Raw genomic sequence first — 21,351 nt, forward strand, 5'->3', positions numbered from 1 at the left:
GAGTATGACAGTCAAGAAATTGATTTCAATGATTTTGTGGAGACCACAAATGGAAGGGATACTATCTTTGGTAATGATATAGTGCAGCTGAAGACAAATAAAATCCCAAAAGATTGGTTGCTTTAGAGAGAGTGTTTGACAATCGGGATAATCACACAATGAAGCAGTCCCCTATGAATAAAGAAGATTTGGAAGAGATTAATTTAGGGACTCCCCTAGGAAGGTCTACATTGGCAAGAAAGTTAGCCCAAATTTCAAGACTATGCTTGTTGCTCTGCTCAAAAAATACAAGCATGTCTTTGCATGGTCATATGATGACCTAAAGGCTTATAGAGAAGACTTGTTCCAACATGAGATTCCTTTGGATCCTACAGACAAGCCTTTTAGGCAAAAGAAAAGGCCCATAAACCCAGTACTTAGACCCAAGATGCAGGAGGAATTAATGAAGCTTAGAGATGGCAGTATTATTAAACCCATCACGAATTCATCAAGGGTATCAAATCTTGTCCCTATCAGGAAGAAAAATGGTGACATCAGATTGTGTGTAGACTTCATAAATTTGAATGTGTGATCACTAAAGGATAACTATTGTTTACCTAACATGGAAGCTATGTTGCAAAAGGTCACAGGTTGTGAGTTATTATCCATGATGGATGGATTCTCTGGTTACAACTAGGTGAAGGTAAAGGAATATTTACAATATAAGACTGCTTTCACTACCCCATGGGGGGCCTATGTTTATGTCAGAATGCCTTTTGGACTCACTAATGCTGGAGAAACTTTTCAGAGGGCTATGGATGTAGCTTTTTCAGATTTGATAGACATTATTATGGTTGTCTATCAAGATGATTTAACAACATTCTCTAAGAAAGCAGAAGAGAATTGTCTACATCTAAAAAAGGTATTCACCAGAGGACTGGAATATGGGATCTCTCTGAATCCCAAAAACTGTCATTTTGTTGTAACTGAAGGTAAATTGCTTGGACACATTGTGTCTAAAGATGGAGTTAGGATTGATCCTGAGAGGGTGGCTGCTATTGACAAAATACCCATTCCTAAAACTATAAAGGCCATTCAATGTTTCTTTGGCCAAATAAACTTTTTCCAAAGGTTTATTTCAAACTTTGCTAAGATAGTAAAACCTATCTCTAGAATGTTGAAGAAGGGAGTTGTTATTGACTATACAAATGAAGCTTTAGAAGCTTTTGTGGCTATCAAGAGAGTTATCAAGGCAGCTCCCATTTTAAAGACACCTGACTTCAGCAAGCCTTTCCAAGTTTTTCCTTTGCTTCATTTCATACTGTAGCTATTGTTATGCTACAAAAAAAAGATGAGGGGTTTGAACAACCCATAGCTTTTTATAGCAAATCCCTCCAAGCAACAAAACTCAAATATGATATTATGGAAAAGCAAGCATATGCTCTGGTCAAGGCTATAAAAAAATTTAGGCCTTATCTTGTAGGTGCCCATGTTGTTGCTTATGTGCCTAATACAACAGTGAAAGATATTTTTATTTAGTCAGAGACAACAGGCAGAAGATGCAGATGGATCAACAAGATCCAGGAATTCAACATTGATATACAGATCACCAAACTGGTCAGAGGCACGGGCTTAGCCAAACTTATGGCGGAAGAAAACTTAGAGGTTGCCCAAATAAATACCTTGTTCGATTCGAAGGATATCATTTGCAGCCTGCAAAGAACTCCATGGTACACTGAAATCATTCCTTTTCTCATAGACTCTGTATACCAAGGAGGCTTCACAGAAAGCCAAAAAAGGACCTTAAAGTTGCAATCACAGAGGTATGTGTTCAAAGCTATAGATTTATATTATAGGGAGAATGATGGTTTCCTATTATTTTGTCTAGAAAAAGAGCAAGCTCATCTTGTTTTGGCAGAAATGCATGATGGGGTATGTGGAGGACACTTCACAACAAACACTACAACTCACAAGGTTTTAAGGGCAGGATATTTCTGGCCCTCATTATTTAAAGATGCACATGCTTATGTTAGGAAGTGTGAGCCTTGTCAAAAGTTTGCAGAAAAGTTAAAGTATGAAGGTGCATTACCTCTTAGACCAATGCAAGTGGAAGCCCCCTTTCATCAATGGGGCATTGATTTTATTGGAGAAATCACAGAAATATCTAGTGGTGGACACAAGTGGATATTGGTTGCCACATATTACTTCACTAAATGGGTGGAAGTTGTTCCCACGAGACAAGTAACTATCAAGGTAGTCATTGATTTCTTAACAAACAATATTGTGACTAGGTTTGGAGTACCAGTGAGATTAATCATGGACAATGCCTTGTGCTTCAGATCTGAAGAGTTCATAGAATTTTGTAAATCTTATGGGATAAGTATATCATATGCATCTTGATACCACCCACAGGGAAATGGACAAGTCGAGTCCAGCAACAAGAGTATAATGAAGATCATTAAGAGAACTCTTGAGAAGAAAAAAATGGCTTGGGACTCGAAGTTTAAAATGGTGTTATGGGCAGATAGAATCACTATCAAGAAGGGCATAGGAACATCTCCTTTTGAAATAGTGTATAGATCTAAATCAAGAATGCCAGTGAATAACATGATGCCTGTGTATAAGTTCATCCATGAGAATGACCTAGAAATGTCAGATCCATTGAGAGAAAGGATGGAACAACTTGCAGAACTAGATGGAGCCAGAAATGATGCCCACAAAAGGAACTTGAAGATGCAACAAAGGAGCAAGTACTTGTTTGACAAAAGGGCATCGAAAAGAAAATTTAAAGTCAATGAATTAGTGATGCTCTGGAATGCCAGAGTTCAAGATAAGGGTAAGCATGACAAATTTGAAGCCCTATGGCTAGGGCCTTTTGTTATTATAGAAAGACATGGTGAGGATTCATATTTCCTCACAAACCTGAATGGTGAAATGCAGGAACTTCCCATCCATGGATAGTTTCTGAAGCATTTATTTTCTTAATATGTTCTCCATGCACAATAGGTTTAGGGTATGTATATAGTTAGATTAGGGCTTTGTAAATACTTTGGTGTTTTTTGATTGGTCTGTTGTCCCAGAGTTCTGGTTTCTCACTTTGACCTAAAGGGTCAAACGTCCCCATGCTAGATACACTATTGGATATGGTAAAAAATTGGTTTTATGCAATGCCTGTCTCCTGAAAGGTAGGGTTTTAGGGTTCCTAAGGGTTTTATTTTTGTCTTAGGTTCTCCTTTCAATTCTCCCAGGCTATGTTATTTCTCGTTGTTGACTTATGATAGTAGGTGTCTATGTCTTAAGTGATGATCGAAAGGATTATTTTTCATCTAATTACCGACCCATGCGTTAGGAATTACTGTTTGTAAATTTTATTTTGATATGCAAAATATTCCTAAGTATTACTAAAAAACCCTGGGTCTTAAGCCCTTTATTTCCCTAGGAAGGCCCCACGCATGACCACTTAACCCATGAAGTTTTCCACGTGTTCTAAATGATCACTTAAGTGCCAACCCCAAGTGACTTGGTTGCGCGGGATAAGATTTCAAGAGGAATCTCCCCTTATCCCTTATCCCACAAGTAGTTTCAATGTGAATTTCAACCCCGTGGGATAAGGAAATAGTAATATCTAAAGAGTGCATTTTATCCTGCTACACATTTGCATCAATGGTCTGGCACCGTGGGATAAGAAGAAAGAAAGAATTACAAAGGAGTCCTTATCCCGCGACAACTTCATGGCGAGAAAAGAGGTCCGCGGGATAAGGAGCGGTCAAAGGAAGCAAGCGGTGACAGCTTATCCTGCAATGAACCAGGAATAGTGTGAAGGGCCCACGGGATAAGAGATGACTTAAGTGCAAAGGGTCAAAGATGAAGCTAAAAGCAATTATTTTGAAATCAGGAAAGATTCAATTTTAAGGATTTGAAATAAAATCGTTGATAAATTAGATGAAGTTAATACTTCATATTCTTTGACATCTAAGCTCTTGAGTCAGCTTGATGAATTAATTTCATTCTTCCAACCAATTAGAGCTACGTGGCTGCAAAGGGGTCAAAGCCTTAAGGAGGTTGTGTTGGTAGTGAAAAATGTGGCCCAACCACCTCAAATTGTTGGGATAACATGGAAGAATTATAATTTATTAAATAAAGAGTTGCCCAACATAGAGGAGGAGAGAAAATCATTAATGGGAATGATTGATTCTTTCCAAGGGCTCAAAAAAGGGCATGTCCCTATGATTTTGATAGATGATGGGCAAATTAAGAGCCTAGAAGAATGGAAGCAGGGCTTCCAAGAGGCAATAAATGTAGTTCTCACATCCTTGGAAGGTGATCCAAACCAAAGGTGATTACATCTTTCAATATTATTGATAAAATTATGGAAGTTGAACAAATGTATCATAGATTTGACTTGGGAGTTGTAGTTGTGCTTGCCCACAAAATAAAGGAAGTTATGAACAAGTTGCATAGATTGAGGGGTTTTTCTTGGCCAGCTGATGAGAATGAAGTGTTGCATAAAAGACATTGTTGCTTGCAAGAAGAGCAGCCCGAAGAGGAGGAGTAGTCACAGCCATTCCATTTTTGCTACTTCTAAAAGTTTTGTGCCGGATGTCTATTTTGGGGAGAATGATTAGAGCGCTCATCCATCAAGGGCCAGTGTCCAAGGTATCTACCACCACATGCCAGATTGCACTTTTGATCCTAACGGGAGCAGATATAAAGTACAAGTGTGAGAACTCCTTTTGCAAATCCACAGCCCAAGCTCCCAAGAGGATGCCTTTTCAGTTGCCATCATTCAATGCAGGTTGCACACAGATGTCAAGGACATAAGATTTAGGTCAATTTTGTAATGCAATTAAATTTTGACATGTGTCTTGTTTGGTCTAAGGCTTCTTTTTCTCCCTTGTGTTATAAAAGGGAATTTAGGGCCAAGAAGAAAAGGATTCCAACTTTTTTATATGTATGCATCAAAGAAAACTTTAATATAACAGCAGATAGTCTTTTGACAGTTTTTGGTGATTGATTGTAGCATTTTCATGGATGTGTCAGTTTTATCTTGAAAATCAATGAAGGGAACATTCATTTTCTTGCCCATATCTTTTGTGATGTATTGTACGAATTATTGTGTTAATGACATATGCAATTTGTCTTCTCTAATGGGGAATGTGTATTCTTTGATGGGCTTCATTTCAAGTTAAATGAATTAAATTATGTCTTGAATACTACAATAAATTCTGAGAGAGTGTGGGGAGGTTATGAATGCATTCTCAATCTAAGCACTTTAGGCAAGTCTTAAGTGTTTCATATTGAACTTTAATACTGATAATGTACCTTTTTTGTCACTAGGATTCTGATTTGACTCTGTTTTCCCTTAGAAGAGGCACTAATCATACTTTCTTTTAGTTTGTGGGTCATCTTTGTATTCCCATTTTTCCTTTTATGTTCAGTTTTTAATCTTTATGTATTACGAGTAGAAGTAGATTAGAGCCAGTTTTGAATGCAAGCAGAAATGATGAGAAACTAAGGTTTAAGCTAGAATTTGTAGTATGTTATACTTTTCCTTGGTATATTTTCATTGAAAGCATGTGTTGTACAGTGCATTGTCAGTTAGCATGAAGCCAATATGTGGACAATAGTGCAAGAGGTAAACCCGCCTAGATCATGCAGAGCCTGAAGAGTAGAAGATTGTAGCTTCCAAGCTAGTTCTTGTTCATTGGCCAAGTCCAATCTTTAGTCTGTTCATGAGTTAGTGGCTATCTCTCTAGGATTTAGGATCTGTTGATTTAGGAACCAACACTAAGCTCTCACCCCTATCATATACCACTTGGTGCAACTCGTGATACAAATGGGCCAAAACACAGATAGCCCATGCATATTGTGTCCTCTGTCAAATCATCCCTCGTAATATTTGACCCCATCCAACTGAAAATCCATGAGACCTCCTATCAAGACAAAGGAAGCCAATGATCAACTCTGCTAATATAGATGGCAATGGGGCATACTGATCTACCATATCTTGCCATGACACTGTGTATCCACTGAGCTATGGATCACCAAACACCTCTCACAATGCATCAGTCCCGCCTTGCTCCTCCACATCATACTGAACTAACTCACCCATTATGGGAATTTGCAAGATCCTATAGACATCCTTTGGCATCACTATGATCTCTCTAGTCAGAAAATGGAAGGTGTTATGATCACTGTGCCACCTCTCTGCCAACGCAGTCAGTAGAGCCCTACTCTTCTGATAAGAAGGCATATGCAAGATATGTGACAAGTCGCACGCAACAATAACAGCTATGTCATCATCGATCAAGGATCCTCGCATGACCAATGTCTTAGGGTATCGCTCCTAAAGCATTAGTACACCCAATCGAGCCTACATCACAATATCAAACACCATATCATTTTTATCTATCAAATCGATCAATCAACATGTGTTCATAAAACAATCTTCTATCTGCTCAATGTGAGATCTTAAACAATCTCATTAAGCCCCTATCAGTAAAATTCGTCACACTATCATTCTAGAGTTTTGATCTTAAACTCTGATCAACATGAGAAGGTTCATCTCAACCTATCCCATACGTAGTCTTTCAACTATCAAACTGACCTCTCTTATCAGTGACACAAGTCACGCTATCTAAATACCAGTCAGTTTATCTTATCCTATCACATCAGTTGACCCATATCAGTGTCTCAATGACTCATATCGACATACAAGTGACCTATATCGAATCACAGTTATCCCATATCAAACATAGAACTTATCTCCTATCGACTCAAATGGACCCATATCGACATCAATGACTCTTATCAAAAATCAAATGAACCCATTTCAACTCAAGAGATCCATAATGAGCCCATATCAAAATCAAATTGTCCCATAACAAAAATCAAGTGGACCCATATCAGTAACAACAGTCACGCTATCATTTTAGAGTTTCGATCTTAAACTCTTATCAAAGAGGGAAGGTTCATCTCAACCTATCCTTTAAGTGACCTAGTCATTGACCTTATCAACCACTTGGAGTGTCAATCATAAACTCTCAAGCAGACCTCTCCTATTAGTGACACAAGTCATGTTATCAAATATAGAGTTTCGAACATAAAATCTATCTATCCAAACATAAATAGAGACAACACCAAGTCCTATCAATATCAAACTTCAAAATTCTTGACAAAACATATGAAAATAAGACCTATTGCCCATTGAACCAAGTATCAAAAATCAACTACATCCCAAATATCAAATTGGCCAACTTCAAAATTTTCAAAAAATTATCAAAAATGCTCACTGTCCTATATGCACCAAAATAGTCATCAAATGCGCTATTTTGTATATGCTAAAAAAACTATCACATGTGCTATTAATCAATCAAATGCGCCACACAAATTATCATATTGGCTACAACAATCTACCTATGCACTACAAAACAGATCAAATGTGCTAATATAATTATCTAATGCACTAAATTCAACATCAAATGCACTACACAACACATCACATGCGCGACGATAAATTTTAAATGCACTACGTAAAAAATCGTATGCACTTTAAAAAAATCAAATGCGCTAAAATAGTACAACCTAGGGCACGGAAAATAGGCAAAAATCTACAAAAATCTACAAAAAAAAATGCTCAAAAATCAAACAAAAAAAGGTTAGAAATTATACTCACCAGAGGTCCATACGTTGTTTGCCTCTCATAACTTCGAACTCGCTCAAATCTATGACTCTGATAAGGAAGTTCCATCTTGCTCTCTTTTCTCTTCTCCTCTCGAAGCTCCAATCGCCAAATGCCAAGTGCACAAATGAGCTAGAATGGGACCCTTGAAAGCTTATATAGGCCATGGTGATGTAGGTAGGGTGTGTTGCCTAGATGGACATGTGGAGAATTTTCGCGCTATGCTCGCACCATATTTTCACCATTTTTAAATACCTTTTAATGACATCAATATCGAAATTTTAAAAAAAAAAATCAAAAAATTTCAAAAAAATCATCAAAAATCAACAAAATCGCCCCGAGCGGCAAATTTTTCTGAATTCATCTCCCTAAGGGGCATCATTATCATATCAAGCTTCAAATCAATATCCATATCCATATTTGGGGCATCATAGCAAAAATTTTTGCAACAACAACAAAATCAAAAAAATTGGCGACATATCGAGTGATTTTCTTTGAATCAACATGTGGTCACACATTACTTCAAAGAGGGGCAAAATGTAGACGCCTAAAACTTGCACACTTAATTAAATAAATTGTATTTTTTTAATTATCATTTATCCAACTATTAGTTAAACTAAGGTTTAATTAATATATCCCTTTTCTTCTAGACCAACCATTAATCAAATACAACATTTGATTAATTCCTCTTTCTATCCATTTATTGAATAAAGTCTATTTATTTAATTAAATCCCCTTTTAACCATTTTAATTAAATTTACATTTAATTAAAATCATCCTTGCATATAAATAAATCAAATTTATTTATAAACCTCCTAGCCCCCACTTGTATTTTCCTACAAATACAAGTTGCATCTATTTTAGTTGAAATAAAACATTTTATTTTAATTAAAATCCTAATATCTCCCACTTGCATCCTCCTACATTTTCCATTAACCTCCTAATCATTCTTCTATAAGTCCTCAAATCCCACTTACCTAGCCTAAATTCCTCTAATCATGTCACATCCCTAAAATTGAGGGAGTCACTTCTCCAAATTTTGGGAAAGTCTTCAAAATGTGTTGAAGACTTAACCTTTTTCAACAAGTTAACTTGTTGAGTCTTCCAAACTTTTAAGGCTCTTAGAAAATCCTTTAAGGTTATCTACATTCCAATAAGTTAACCTCCAAAGTCTTCAAAGAGCCTTTAATGCTCTTACAAGACATCATCTCTTCACCATGCTAACCCATGATGGTTTGTCCCTTTGACCATCTTTCAACTTTGAACAAAAGTTTAACTCTTGGACAATTGCTTTCATACTTGGATAATAGCTTTATCCAATGGCTCGTCCTCTTAAGGTTAATCCTCAAAGCTTAATAAGCATCTAATGCTTACTTAACATCCTCTCAGGCCTCCTCATGGTGACACTTGTCAACATGAGATTGGGTTGAAAATCTCACATGGATTGATAACTTTCAATCTTGACCCTTCTTAAGCCAATTAGATCTTGGCCATCTATTTGACCAATTCTTCGATAAATAGAGCCCATTTCCTCTATTTTAAGGATCCAATATTTTATCCATCTCCACTATAGTCACATAGCATTTATCATTTTAGCCTCTCTTTGAGATCATTGTAGTAAGAATCATAGCATAGATTTCATATCATGTTTTTGTATATCATGTCTTAGTATATCATGCTAGTTCCATATCATCTTCATATCATTCTCATGCTAAGCTTAATCTCACACTAAATCTCTCATTTTGGTAATATATCTAGTTTTGCATATCATTAGCTCATCACTAAGATCTTAGTTGCATTCATTTAGATCTTAGATCATATACTACTCTCTCGTTCTTTGAGTAGTCATCCCAAGATCAAGTGCTCTTCCAAGCTGAGAGCCACCTTGAATCTAAGGGATCCTTGGAGATAGAGGACAATGGAATGTGCTTAGAGTTTGGATTCATTTACTTGCTTATTATTCTAACCTCTAACATAATGTTTCATTGGTGTTCTTGAATTGTTTCTCATTCACAGGATCCCACACTTCAAGGCATACAAACACTAAACATCCAATGAGAAGGAAAATTAAAAGAAAATGTAGGTTGTAATTTCTTCACCAATACCACAAAAAATATATTTTAAATGGTCTAAGGATATTATCACTCCAATATTATCTCAAATGATGGCATAATAAATAGATTAAAAAAATTACACTTGGGGTCAAATATGTTTATTTCAAAAAAATCTCTAAGGAAAATCTCTACTCATAGATTTCTTCCATTCTATAAATTAATAACCAAGGGAAACTAGATAGGTTCCTTTAGAGTTATGACACCACACAAGAATATGCATTCCTTCTGGGGAGAAATGAGGTTTCTTGGTAAAAAATAAAGAAAAAGTAGTTGGATCTTCAAACACTCCTCTTGTAACCCAACTATTGGAGCTCTTCCAATGATAATTTTGAGAAATCCCCAAACAAATAGAGTTCTTAAAAATTGTGAATTTAGATCATACTAAAAATTGAAAATTTTTACTCGGTTAGAGATGGGGGAAGGATTAAATGATTTGAGGGTAGAGATTCTAGGAATCATTCCAAAAAAGAGTTGTCACTTTTATTGATAATCCAAAACAAACCTTCCATACCCACTTCCATGATGGTAGAGAATGATTTGTTAACCCTCTGTGGCCCATTGATAATACATGGTGGAGGATGATGGTTTTGGGTGTGATACGAGACATTTTGATGACATTATTGGTTAGGCTATAGAGGGCACCATGGACCACCTCATATTTTCCAAGTGTCTCTTCAATGAAATTAATCTTGTTAGTGAGAAAGTTCAAGATCTTTAATGTAGAATGAAAAAAGTAGATAGTTGCCTTGAGATTGATAAAGGTAAACATGATTACTCCAAAATTTTGGTCATTCTAGAAGAGGTTGCAAAGGGTGTCACTACTTTATGAATTGATTATGAAAGAAGGATTAAAACTTTGGAGGTTACCATTATTAAAGTCCATCATAATCTTGAAATAATGGTGAATGTTAGCAAATTATCTTATCCAAAATAGTATTGATGGTCTCAAGGTGCTCAATGAATAGGTCAAGGAATTGAAGCCTAAGGACAAGAATAAGAAAGGTAAGTGCATTGGGGTTAACCATAATTATGTGGGCAATAGTAAAAAAAAGAAATGTTGGTAAGGATGATGGCAAGGACATGGACTATCAGATGCATGGGCCTTTAACTAGAATCCAAAGCCAGTTTGAAGCAAGGGATAATTAAAAGTAGGTGATTCAAGAGGTGTACAACATCCATGAAAACCTTATCAAAAAAGATTTAGAAGTTGCATGCATCTTGAAGGAGCTCTGATAGGGTTGGATTTTCTTTTGTTTTTGTTTAAAATGTTGTCATTTTATTGATAGTTTTATTGTTAGTTTGTCGCTAATTATCTAATGATTATCCTATAGGAAATTGTTTATTGTAAAGGGTTTCAGGGTCCCTTCAAAACCTATTTTACCTATATAATCAAAAACATCATCATTATGTCATCTTATAGAAGTTCCTTTTCTTATTGAACAAAATGTTTAACTGATATACACATTCAATTTAGTTGCATTTTTTTGTATACCTTTAATACTAATGTAATGCCTCACCATGGAACCAATGAGATATTAGCCAATAAAAGTAAACAACTATTAGCAATTCCATGTTTTCACTACTAACTCAAGACATATTGTATGCACAAGAAGAGAAATCTAGTTCCTAAACACCTATCAACCATGGAGGAAGGCTTGTGACACCTTAAGGATGGCCAAAAAAGGATTTTGACCCTCACAACACTTCTCAAGACATGTTAGACCATCTCCTCGACCCTAGGTACGATATTCGATTAACTTCAAATGAAGCATACAAACCATTGTAAATGATCTCATAACTTTCAACTAACCACACATATGGATGAGCTCTAAAATTTCCTACACTCTCTAAACCATAAAAATTAACTTCCGTGTTTAAAGCTTCCTCATTAGAGGCTTAGAAATTCTCATTATCCAATGAATAGAGGACTACAATGCCCCTTGACGAGTCCTAAAATTAGCACTATTTTACCTATGTTATACCTACCTTTATCATACTTTTATATGTTTGATACTATATCATGAACCGTGGTTTTATTTAATTAATAATATATATGGCATGCGATGAATGAATATGCTATGTGTATTATCATGGTTGATATGATGTCAATATATTGTAAATGGTGCTAATGTGGACAAATGTTTTCTCTAAGATACTAATTGTAGCTTAAGGATTAGTAGGACCAGCCTATAGCCAAAGCAAAATGTGCCCATGCTACCCGCATGGAAGAATTCAAACAGATATCGACCAAAATGTGACTATTATGAAGATTTTTTGACTTCATTTGAAGAATAAATGCATGAAGGATTGTAGGAGCTCGTAGGATAATGGATTTATGCTTCATTAATTCACATGAATTAATTGTTGCATGTTTCTATCTTGCTACTTAAAGTTTTGAATAAGAGTCTGAATTGGATAAGGACTCTTGTTAAGATTAGTTTTTGTTTTTAGTTTCTTATTTGAATAAGTCATCCTCAATGTTAGGGGGGATTAAAATGTTATTAGTACATTTTGAGAAGTAATTAGTCCACTTTTGTGGACTCTGTGTAAAGTCTAGTTTTTCCATAGTTGGAGGATCTTCTTCTCATGTATGTAATATAGATTATATTTTTTCTACATTTATGAGTAATTAGAGAAGTATTACTACTATCTGTTATGCATTGATTAAAGATGAATAAAGTGAATGGTTGACAACATGCTAAGTTAAGATTTATCTTTTGATTTAAGGTCACATACCCTCAGGCAAGGGCCACTTGAGGTAGTGTGATAATTTTCATTTGTTTTTCATTAGTTGGATTGTTCATTACTTTCATAGGTTACTTATACTAGTTCATGCAATCTGTTAATGAAGTTGATAGTTAGATTGTAAGTTAGGGTTGCAGCCTAGTCACAACATTGTTTACCTACAAACACTGCTAAGTTAACTTGTTAATTACCCACAATAACTATTGTGTAGATAGATTTCCTATTTTAGCATTGTTTATGTTTCAATTAATTGCTAGTTCCCTTTATGCAACTGATAGGTAGCTTAGAGAGTCCTTGGCTAAACATATCTTTCTAGCATCATCTAAGTATATATGCCCCTAGCCGATAATTAAATGAACCTCTCTAGAACATTAGGTTACTCCATGTAGGATTAGTTTCCCAATCAAACATGTGCATTGAGTTGTCTACACCAACTTATTGTACTTAGTAGAGACTAGTCATTTTTGGAGTCATTGTCGGGGATGGTGTTAAGGTTTAGGATTATTAAGTTTAGATTTTCATGTCGTTATTTTCTTTTTATTATTTGGTTTAAATTAGATTAAGTGTTTTGTTTTCAACATTAGTAATAGTAGACTTTAAGATCAATTTCAAACTATTCACTAACAAGTGCAGGAAGACAACTCATAAGCTCCACATTTTCATTGTATGCAATGACAAAGAGATGCTTTGGGAAGTTTTATTCCCTCTACATAGAGTCCATGGGATATTTTGGCTTCAATAAGATGGCTACAAGTTTCATTAGATGTAACAAGAGCACTATAAGATCCATTTAGTGTATCAAGAGATTCAATATCTTTTGACGATACACAAACACAAGAACCACCACATCAATAGAGAAACCAACACAAGAAACACCTACAATAATGGTTGATGCAAAAGTAGAAATCCATATTGAAATAGTTACTTTTGAGTTCCCTATTTGTGATCAATAGAGAGCAACATCACTCAAGAATATACCTCCATTTGTTATGCCTAATTTCTATGGCTTAATTACAAAAGACCATACTTTTTTGTTTGAATTTGATGTATTTGTGTCGTACCTATTACTAAACCACTAATGCCTATAGATTAAAACTCTTCCCAACAACCTTGAAGGGCGTTGCATTGAGATGGTTTATGGAATTGGATAGAAATGCTATTACGAGATGGAACACAATGAAGGAGAAATTTTTGCAGAAATACCAAGATTATTGCAGAGGTGGAGACATGAAGAAAGATGACATATTTAGGATGTCCCAAGGAGAAGATTAACCTCTTAAGGAATATATAGAGATATTATAATTTTGTCCAAAGAAATATAGACAAAACACACTCTCTCCCAAATCCCTCAAGTTGCTCTTCCTAAGAGGAATTATGAGGAATGCATAGATGCACTAAACCTGATAGGAGGAGGTGACATCTCCTAAGTATCATTTGAAGACATCTAGAAGCTTGCTAGGAACTATAAAAGGCCTATTGGAAGAACAAAAGCTCCAGAATCCTTCCCACTGCCAAGACATCCAATAGCGTCTCTAGAGTGGAGCTCAACAACCTTCTTTCTGACATGAAGGAGGACATCATCAATCATCTTCCCACTCAATTGGACACCCTTTACATCAAGAAGAAGCAAGAGGAGGTTGAAGTATCTCTCACAAAGTATTGCCCCCAATGCAAACAAAAGAAGTCCAATTGTAAATGTAGCGAGATTGCTTCTATCTCTGAGGAAAAGTTGACATGACTTGAGTTTGAAGCCTTGGAAGATGAAGAAGGAAAAATTTTCTACATTTTCCATCGTAATCCATGAAAAAAAAGCAAGGCATACCTCTAGACCCATTGTATTATAATGTTTCATTCCCTAGGGTCAATTTAAATGTCATAAACTAGAATTACTAGCCTTAGAATTCAATACCTAATCAACAATGGAAAGGTAATACAACATTAAATTGTATGCCACAACAAGGGAGCATGGATGCAATGATATTAGTATCAATTTAAAAGTTTTAATTGGTGGTAAAACCCTTAGAATTTATGGTCATGTAACCATGAAGAGGAAACGAACAATGGCAATAGTCCAATCTGTAATACTTACAACAACAACAAAACTTGACCTAGCAGCCTGCACTTATGCCTAATGCATTACCTTAGCAACAAGCCATTATGTCTAACCAAAATACACCTACCTCTGCACAACCAAGAGCACCAAAATTGCCTACTCAACTTGTACCCATTCCTAACAACAAGCCTAAAGAAGGGTTACTCTAATGATCCCACAGAGCATTCAACTTATGTATTTGAAATCGGGGATATCCTCCTCTGCTCAGGAAAAACTCTTGTTTGTCCTATATATGCTCAAATCATAAAATTATTTGATAAATAACCATTAGTAAACATCACTAAAAATGAACCACCTGAACAGATCCAACCACATGTTTAATTTTAAAATAAGGAACCCCCCTTTCTAAAAAGTTTGGCTACTCAATAATATTATCTTGAGCTTCAATTTGACCTTTTAGGACAATTGAATTTTTTTTGTGTCAAGTTCCCTCTCATTCAAGATATTAATTATATACCAACTTATACCAAGACCGTCATAGAACCATGTCTCAAATGCCCAGGTCAAAAGAGGAAGGACCCTCAGGTTGTCTGCATCAAAGGACAACTTGCTAACATCATGTTTGGTATCCTAATAGTGACTAAATACTCAAACATTGGTAGTCCTATTATAGATGTAAATATAAATAAAACAAATATTAAGAACACCTTGATTGATCTTGGTGTAGCAATAAATGTCATGAAAAAAAATGCAATAATTAGCTTGAAACTATTGAACATTAGGTAAACACCAACCATATTGCAACTAGCAAATATGTCAACTGTCAAACCAAAAAAAGTAATTGAAGACTTGGTGATTACTTTGGATTCATGGGAATACCCTATTTATTTTGTGGTTTTGCATCCCAAAGTCAGTTTAGGAGGTTATCCATTAATCCTTGGGTGACCATGGTTGGCTACTGCTAATGATTTTATTCATTGTAGGTCTGACAATATGATTATCTCCAATGGTAATATGACTAAGAAATTGGTCCTCTATCCTCTATCTCAACACCATGCTAACCTAGATCAATCCACATGGCCTAATCTAGAGGATGAAGATCAATATTCCCTCCAAACACTCATGACAATATAGAGGAGTCATATGATAGACATCCAAGATGAAGATGTAATTCTTGCTTGCATTATGCAAAATTCATATGATGTGGACCCATAGTAAGAGGAGTTCCTATCCTGTCTAGCTTGTCCACTATATAACCTATTGTCTATGGAAGATTCATCTACATTACATATGTTTTATGACATCTTGCAACATAATTATTGTCTCAACATATTTTGTCTAGACATTGCCTCAGTCATGACAACAACCATCCATATAGAAGTGTTTATGGGTAAGACACTCAACGAAGCAATGAACTCACTACATCTCAACATGTTGACCTACTATAGATGCTTCAATCTCACAGATATGCATTTGCATGAGATTATCATAATATGAAAATTATTGATTTTTCCTATGCATGCATAGGATATATATCCATGAGAGTTGTAGACTAGTAAGGCAACCACAAAGAAGGATGAACCCAACACTCAAAGATATAGTCAAGGCTAAACTACAAAAGCTTTTAGATGCATGATTTAAATACCCTATTTTAGACAATGAATATATTTTACCCTTGGTAATTGTGTTGGCAAGAGACACTACACATGTCATCTAGTGTTGTCATTGATGGAAACCAAAGTTAGATATCTCATCCATAGTGTGTAATTTGATCCTACCAGAAGTTAGAATAAAGATTTGGTTAAGATCAATGAGTTAGAACAGTGCATCTGACAGAATGCGGTATTTTGGTTGGCATTTCATTTTCGTTGAATATTTTGTGTTGCAGAGCTAGACGAAGATAGTTAGATGTCTGGAGTACCTTATTCCATAATCTTAGCCTCCGATGATGATTATCGTGTGAGTTAGAAGATCTGGTATACAAGTTTTTGGGTTGAACAATGTGGTATGACCATGTTGAATAGTTGATCGTTGTGTGCAATTGATGGAGTAATTTTGGTGATTATTTTTGTGATCAAGGATGTTTATTCGACATCTGGGAAGCATGTGGACAATTATTTTTGGTCTTCATATGCAATGGAGTTCAGATTGAGCCAGCTATGTATGCACATTTCATCATTTGTATAATGTTCTTGAAGCCGACATGTAGAAGACATAATTACATGTTGTGGATATATAAGACTGATGGATGTGATCATTCTGGATATTTGTGTATGTGTGGAAAGTGTTTGTGATCGATTGTGCACAATTTCACATGAGAAAGTGAAGGATTTATGCTCCACAATATTTGCAGAACAATGGAATAGAGCAGTGTAGTAGAGTAGTGTGAGATTAAATATTTTGTGTTTAACCAGAATTGCACTTTGGCATTTGTAGATGTTGTTTTTCAGTTCATACATTCCAATTATCTTTTGTAAAAGATATTGTAAGAGAGTGAGTCTTCCTAGGGTAGTAGCCCTTGATATTTTGAGTAGTGAGCTCTAGGCAGTGTGCTTGAATGCATGTGCATTACCAATGTAATATTTTTATACTTCTGCAGAGTATGTTTATATTGTGGGTCTCATCCCCACCATATTTTTTCCCTTGACTGGGTTTTCCACATAGAAAATCTTGTTTTTATGGTGTTGTTGTTGATTTTTGTGTTTCAATATCTTTCCTTTATTCATTTGAAATAAGTGGTTGAAAGAACAAGCTAATGAAGTTAAAAATTGCAGAACATTGATTCACCCCCCCCCCTCTCAGTGTTCTTTGATTACAACAATTGGTGTCAGAGCCTAGTTCCTCGGAAGAAGTTTAACAACTTGAGGAGGATCCGGGAAGGTGAATAAATGGATTCTAGTAGTCTTGAACATCAACTTATTGTGTCTCTTGAGGATCTTGATCAATCCCAAGCTAAGGTTCGACAAATGAAAGTGAATCTTAAGTATGTTGAGAACTTCATCTAGTCATTGAAGGATCAGTTGAACAAGTCAAGAGAAAAGAGAAAGGAAATTGTTGATAAGATAAAGGAGAAAGAAAGCCAAAGAATAGATGACCAAGCCTTCAAGGAAAAGATAGAAGAATGTAAGAAACTTGCTAGAGATAATGCAGTCCAGAAGAATGAGATGAAATCTATAGTGATAAGATTGACAAAGCAGATTGAGGAAAGGAAGAAGAATGAGGAGAATCTTTCTCAGTCCCTAAAAGATAGATCTAAAGAATGTTGTAGACTTGATTGTGAGAATGGCCAACTGAAGCTTGACCTGTAAGAATCTAGACATCATGAGGAAGAGCTTGGAAAGAAGATCCTTCTTCTTAGATATAATATTTGAAGATAAAAATGAGTGCAAGGAGAAATTCAAGATTGGTTCAACCAAACTTAATGAGATGCTTGAAAGCCAGAAAGATGCAGATGACAAAAGAGGTCTTGGATTTGAGAAAGGTGAAAGCTCTGAATCTAGTCAAAGCAATCCTAAGTTTCAACATTAGAGGAACACATATTAAAGGTCTCTAGTAAGGCAACCTAATGCTCATAAGTTCAATGGTAACTATTTTATTTGCAATAAATTTGGTCATATGGCTAGTCAATGCAGAAATAGAATGAATCAAAAAGGTCCATCTTTCTCCGATCAATATTTCAATTGCAATAGGTATGGACATAAGTCAAATGAATGCAGAAGTATGATGAATAACTTTCCAAATAGAATGAATGTCAGATGTTATGCATGTGGTAGGTTTGGACATGTTGATAACCAGTGTAGATCAAGAGGAAATCAAGGGAATTTCAGGCCTAGACAAGGAATGTTTTATGCTAAAATTTCAACAAATCCAGTCACATTGCAAGATATTGGAGAAGCAACAATATGAATAGGAAGGGTCCGATAGAAAAGAATAAGAATGTGCAGGAAAATGAAAAGGGAAAGAGGAAGTGGAGGATATTAGAGATTAGATGAAGAAGACATGGGTTAATTGGATGTAGGAAGTTGCTCTGCACCTGACTTTGGTGCTGGGAATTCCTCCGAGAATTGAATTAAGGCCTCCGGCCTAGGGGGATTTTTCATGGAAATCTTATGCACCCCCTATAGCAGATGATACCTGAATCCGACGGGTTGGAAGATGTTGTGTTAGGGTATTGCAGATGATGTGAGATGATCTCTAGAAGAATCTGAGCAATAATTAAGACCCACAAGTGATTCCTTGTGAGTTGTCTGAAAAAGATGAGTATCCAAAAGGTTTAGGGCTAAACGCATTTAATGCACTCTAAAATTCAAATAAGTGAACGATAAAAATCCATTTTGCCATTCATTTTTCACTTTGCATTCTAGAAAAGAGGAGAAGAGTGATCTGCAAGCAAAATTTGTAGAGATCAAGGCATGAAGGAGATTTCTTGTACGAAACCCTAATCTGGTGGTCACTGTATTTTTCCATGAAACCTTTCAAGTTTGAAGTTTGAATTTCTGAAATGGCTGCCTTTGGAAATGAAACCCCACTAGTTGTAGATATCACTAAGAGAGCTCAACCTAACTTCAAAAAGCACCCATATAAATTGATGGAAGATGACCCACAATGTACTTTCTCAAGTGTTCCATATGGTTTTTTGCATGATAAGGACATTAGGGTTTATATCTAAGCATACATTAAATAATTAGGAAGCTCGCAGATGTTGAATTTGTATACCAAACAGATGATGGATGAGAATGGCAGTATCAAACCTAAATTCAAAACTGTGGAATGGTGTAGGAGCACCTACCTATGAAGAAAATATGAAGAAATGAACCAAGAACAAGATGGTCATCTATTATCATATAAGGAATGTAATAAGACCCTATGGGTCCTTTTTTTAATTCAATGTCCTAGGAGTGTGACAAGTTTGTCTATGTTTGGGTCAAATTGCCACCTAGGGTCTTGTAGAGAAAATTAAGTCAATAAGGGTCACAATGGTCTAAATTGAGGGATAATGTGGCTAAAGGTTTATTTGAGTCATTTTTGATGTTTTAGAATCAAATGTAATCATTTTTGGGGACTATGATAGTCAGGATTCTAAGTTGGTTGAATAATGCAAAAATTGTCATATTGTCAATTTGTTGTCATGATAGTTTTGCACTTTTTGTAAGTTGTGATTCTCTAACGGTCCGTTTAGTTTGAAAAATAGTTGGAGGAGATTGTGCTTGTTTGGGGTGACACCTTTAAGGAACCCAAACATCAAAATATGTAAGTGTGTTGATTTGGTTGTTTTGAGAAGGAAATTGAAGCATCAAAACTGTTGGAAACGCAAGAAATCATCTAATTTTTGTTGATTGCATACTGTAGGTGAATTGGTAAGAATGACCATCACATAGATCCTAAAACTATATCATTTTACCTTTGTTTTCCATTCAGTGTGAAGTCTTGAATTGATCGCTGCCCCATTCTACAAGCAAATCTCTACCAGGTAGCCTAAAACCCTCAAACCCCTAGGGTTTGACTGCAATAATAGGTTTTGGCCTATCAATCCTTAACTGAACACTTTTTCATTATAGGAGATGATAGGAAATTTTATCATATTTCAATTACTAAATCCATTGAGAGGACACAACATGGCGAAGAGGATGGAGAACTAACCCTAGGTTTGGCATCTCTATGTGACAGAATTGTTTGATGAGTGCAGTGTGTGAGAATTGAGTGGTAGAGCACTGGAAAGGGGTTTGGATGTGGTAGAAGAGAACTTTGGAGGTTGACATAACATTTCATGGTCAGTGATGGTAACCAATTAGGAGAAACAAACCATTTTGTGGAAGGAGTTCTATCAAATAGGTCTAATAGCCCTATTAGGTTTGTTAGTGCAGTATTGGTTGGGATATCTACAAGTTGGTCTAGTACTAGAAACTATGATATTGTCAAGAACTCCCAAAAGGGTATCTTAAAATATAATTTTTTTTCCTATATCCTCAGGGTGTCAAAATTTATCACCCGATTCCTTCAAATGGAGGCCTAATTGCAACTGGTTTTGTTTGTGGGCAAGTGAGTCAAAATTGATGTTTCGGTGGTTCTAAACCAAGAAATCCTATTTCATTTGTGTTAAGGTGTTGTGATAACATCCCTCCAAGGGTTGTTGTATTGAATTGCTCAAGTGGGCCTTTCAAACCCCTAAATCCTAGTAGTAGCCCACACATGAATGCAAGGGTGCGTGTAGTCACAGAAGACTTGAGAAGTGTTAGTTGTTTGTAAGGGGACATATTGGAGCCTTTGAGTTTTCCAAGGTATTTTTTAGTGTCATCCAACCATTGTTTGAATTTGTGTTATGTAAAGACCCTTTGGTAGTAGGGTTTTGGTTGAGTTTGTGAGCCTTAGAGGTTGGTTGGTTCAAGGTTATCCTTCTAGTCTGTTGCCTCCTCATCATGGAAGAAAATGGTTTTGCCCAGTATGTCAAATTTTTAATGTTTGATGAAGATGAATGGGCATATTATGTAATTATTAGGATGCATGATGAGTTTATGAGGTTGAACAAGTCATTCAAGATTACAAAGAATGCTATTAGGGGTGTTACTAGTATGTGCTCAATTGGTGACTTACCCACATTGAAGGTTGTGGAGAACCAGATTGTCATAGATGCAACTGAGTCAAAGTTTGACTGAAGAGCCATGACAATCAATGATATTCTTGAGCATGATGTAAAATTTTCTTCTATAGTGATAGGGTATAAGGTATACCACTCCAGCAGGGATAACTCTATATCCAAAACATCCATCTATGTTGCTTAT

At 35.7% G+C, this 21,351-nt stretch overlaps 1 protein-coding gene across 1 annotated transcript; it reads left to right on the forward strand.

Moving 5' to 3' along the window:
• The first annotated feature begins 748 nt into the window (after positions 1 to 748).
• On the forward strand, positions 749 to 2,940 carry LOC131875342 (uncharacterized). The gene is made up of 3 exons (XM_059219440.1): positions 749 to 1,276; positions 1,519 to 2,232; positions 2,392 to 2,940. The coding sequence occupies exons 1-3, from the start codon at positions 749 to 751 to the stop codon at positions 2,938 to 2,940; spliced, it is 1,791 nt and encodes a 596-aa protein (XP_059075423.1).
• The last annotated feature ends 18,411 nt before the right edge of the window (positions 2,941 to 21,351 follow it).

The sequence above is a fragment of the Cryptomeria japonica genome, chromosome 4 (assembly GCF_030272615.1).
Source record: "Cryptomeria japonica chromosome 4, Sugi_1.0, whole genome shotgun sequence".
Taxonomy (NCBI): Eukaryota; Viridiplantae; Streptophyta; class Pinopsida; order Cupressales; family Cupressaceae; genus Cryptomeria; species Cryptomeria japonica.

Coding starts and splice junctions, on each gene's coding strand:
- LOC131875342 (XM_059219440.1), top strand. CDS start 749: ATGCCTTTTGGACTCACTAATGCTGGAGAAACTTTTCAGAGGGCTATG. Junction 1,277..1,518: donor ACTTCAGCAAGCCTTTCCAA/GTTTTTCCTTTG, acceptor ATTTTTATTTAG/TCAGAGACAACAGGCAGAAG. Junction 2,233..2,391: donor CGAGACAAGTAACTATCAAG/GTAGTCATTGAT, acceptor TACCACCCACAG/GGAAATGGACAAGTCGAGTC.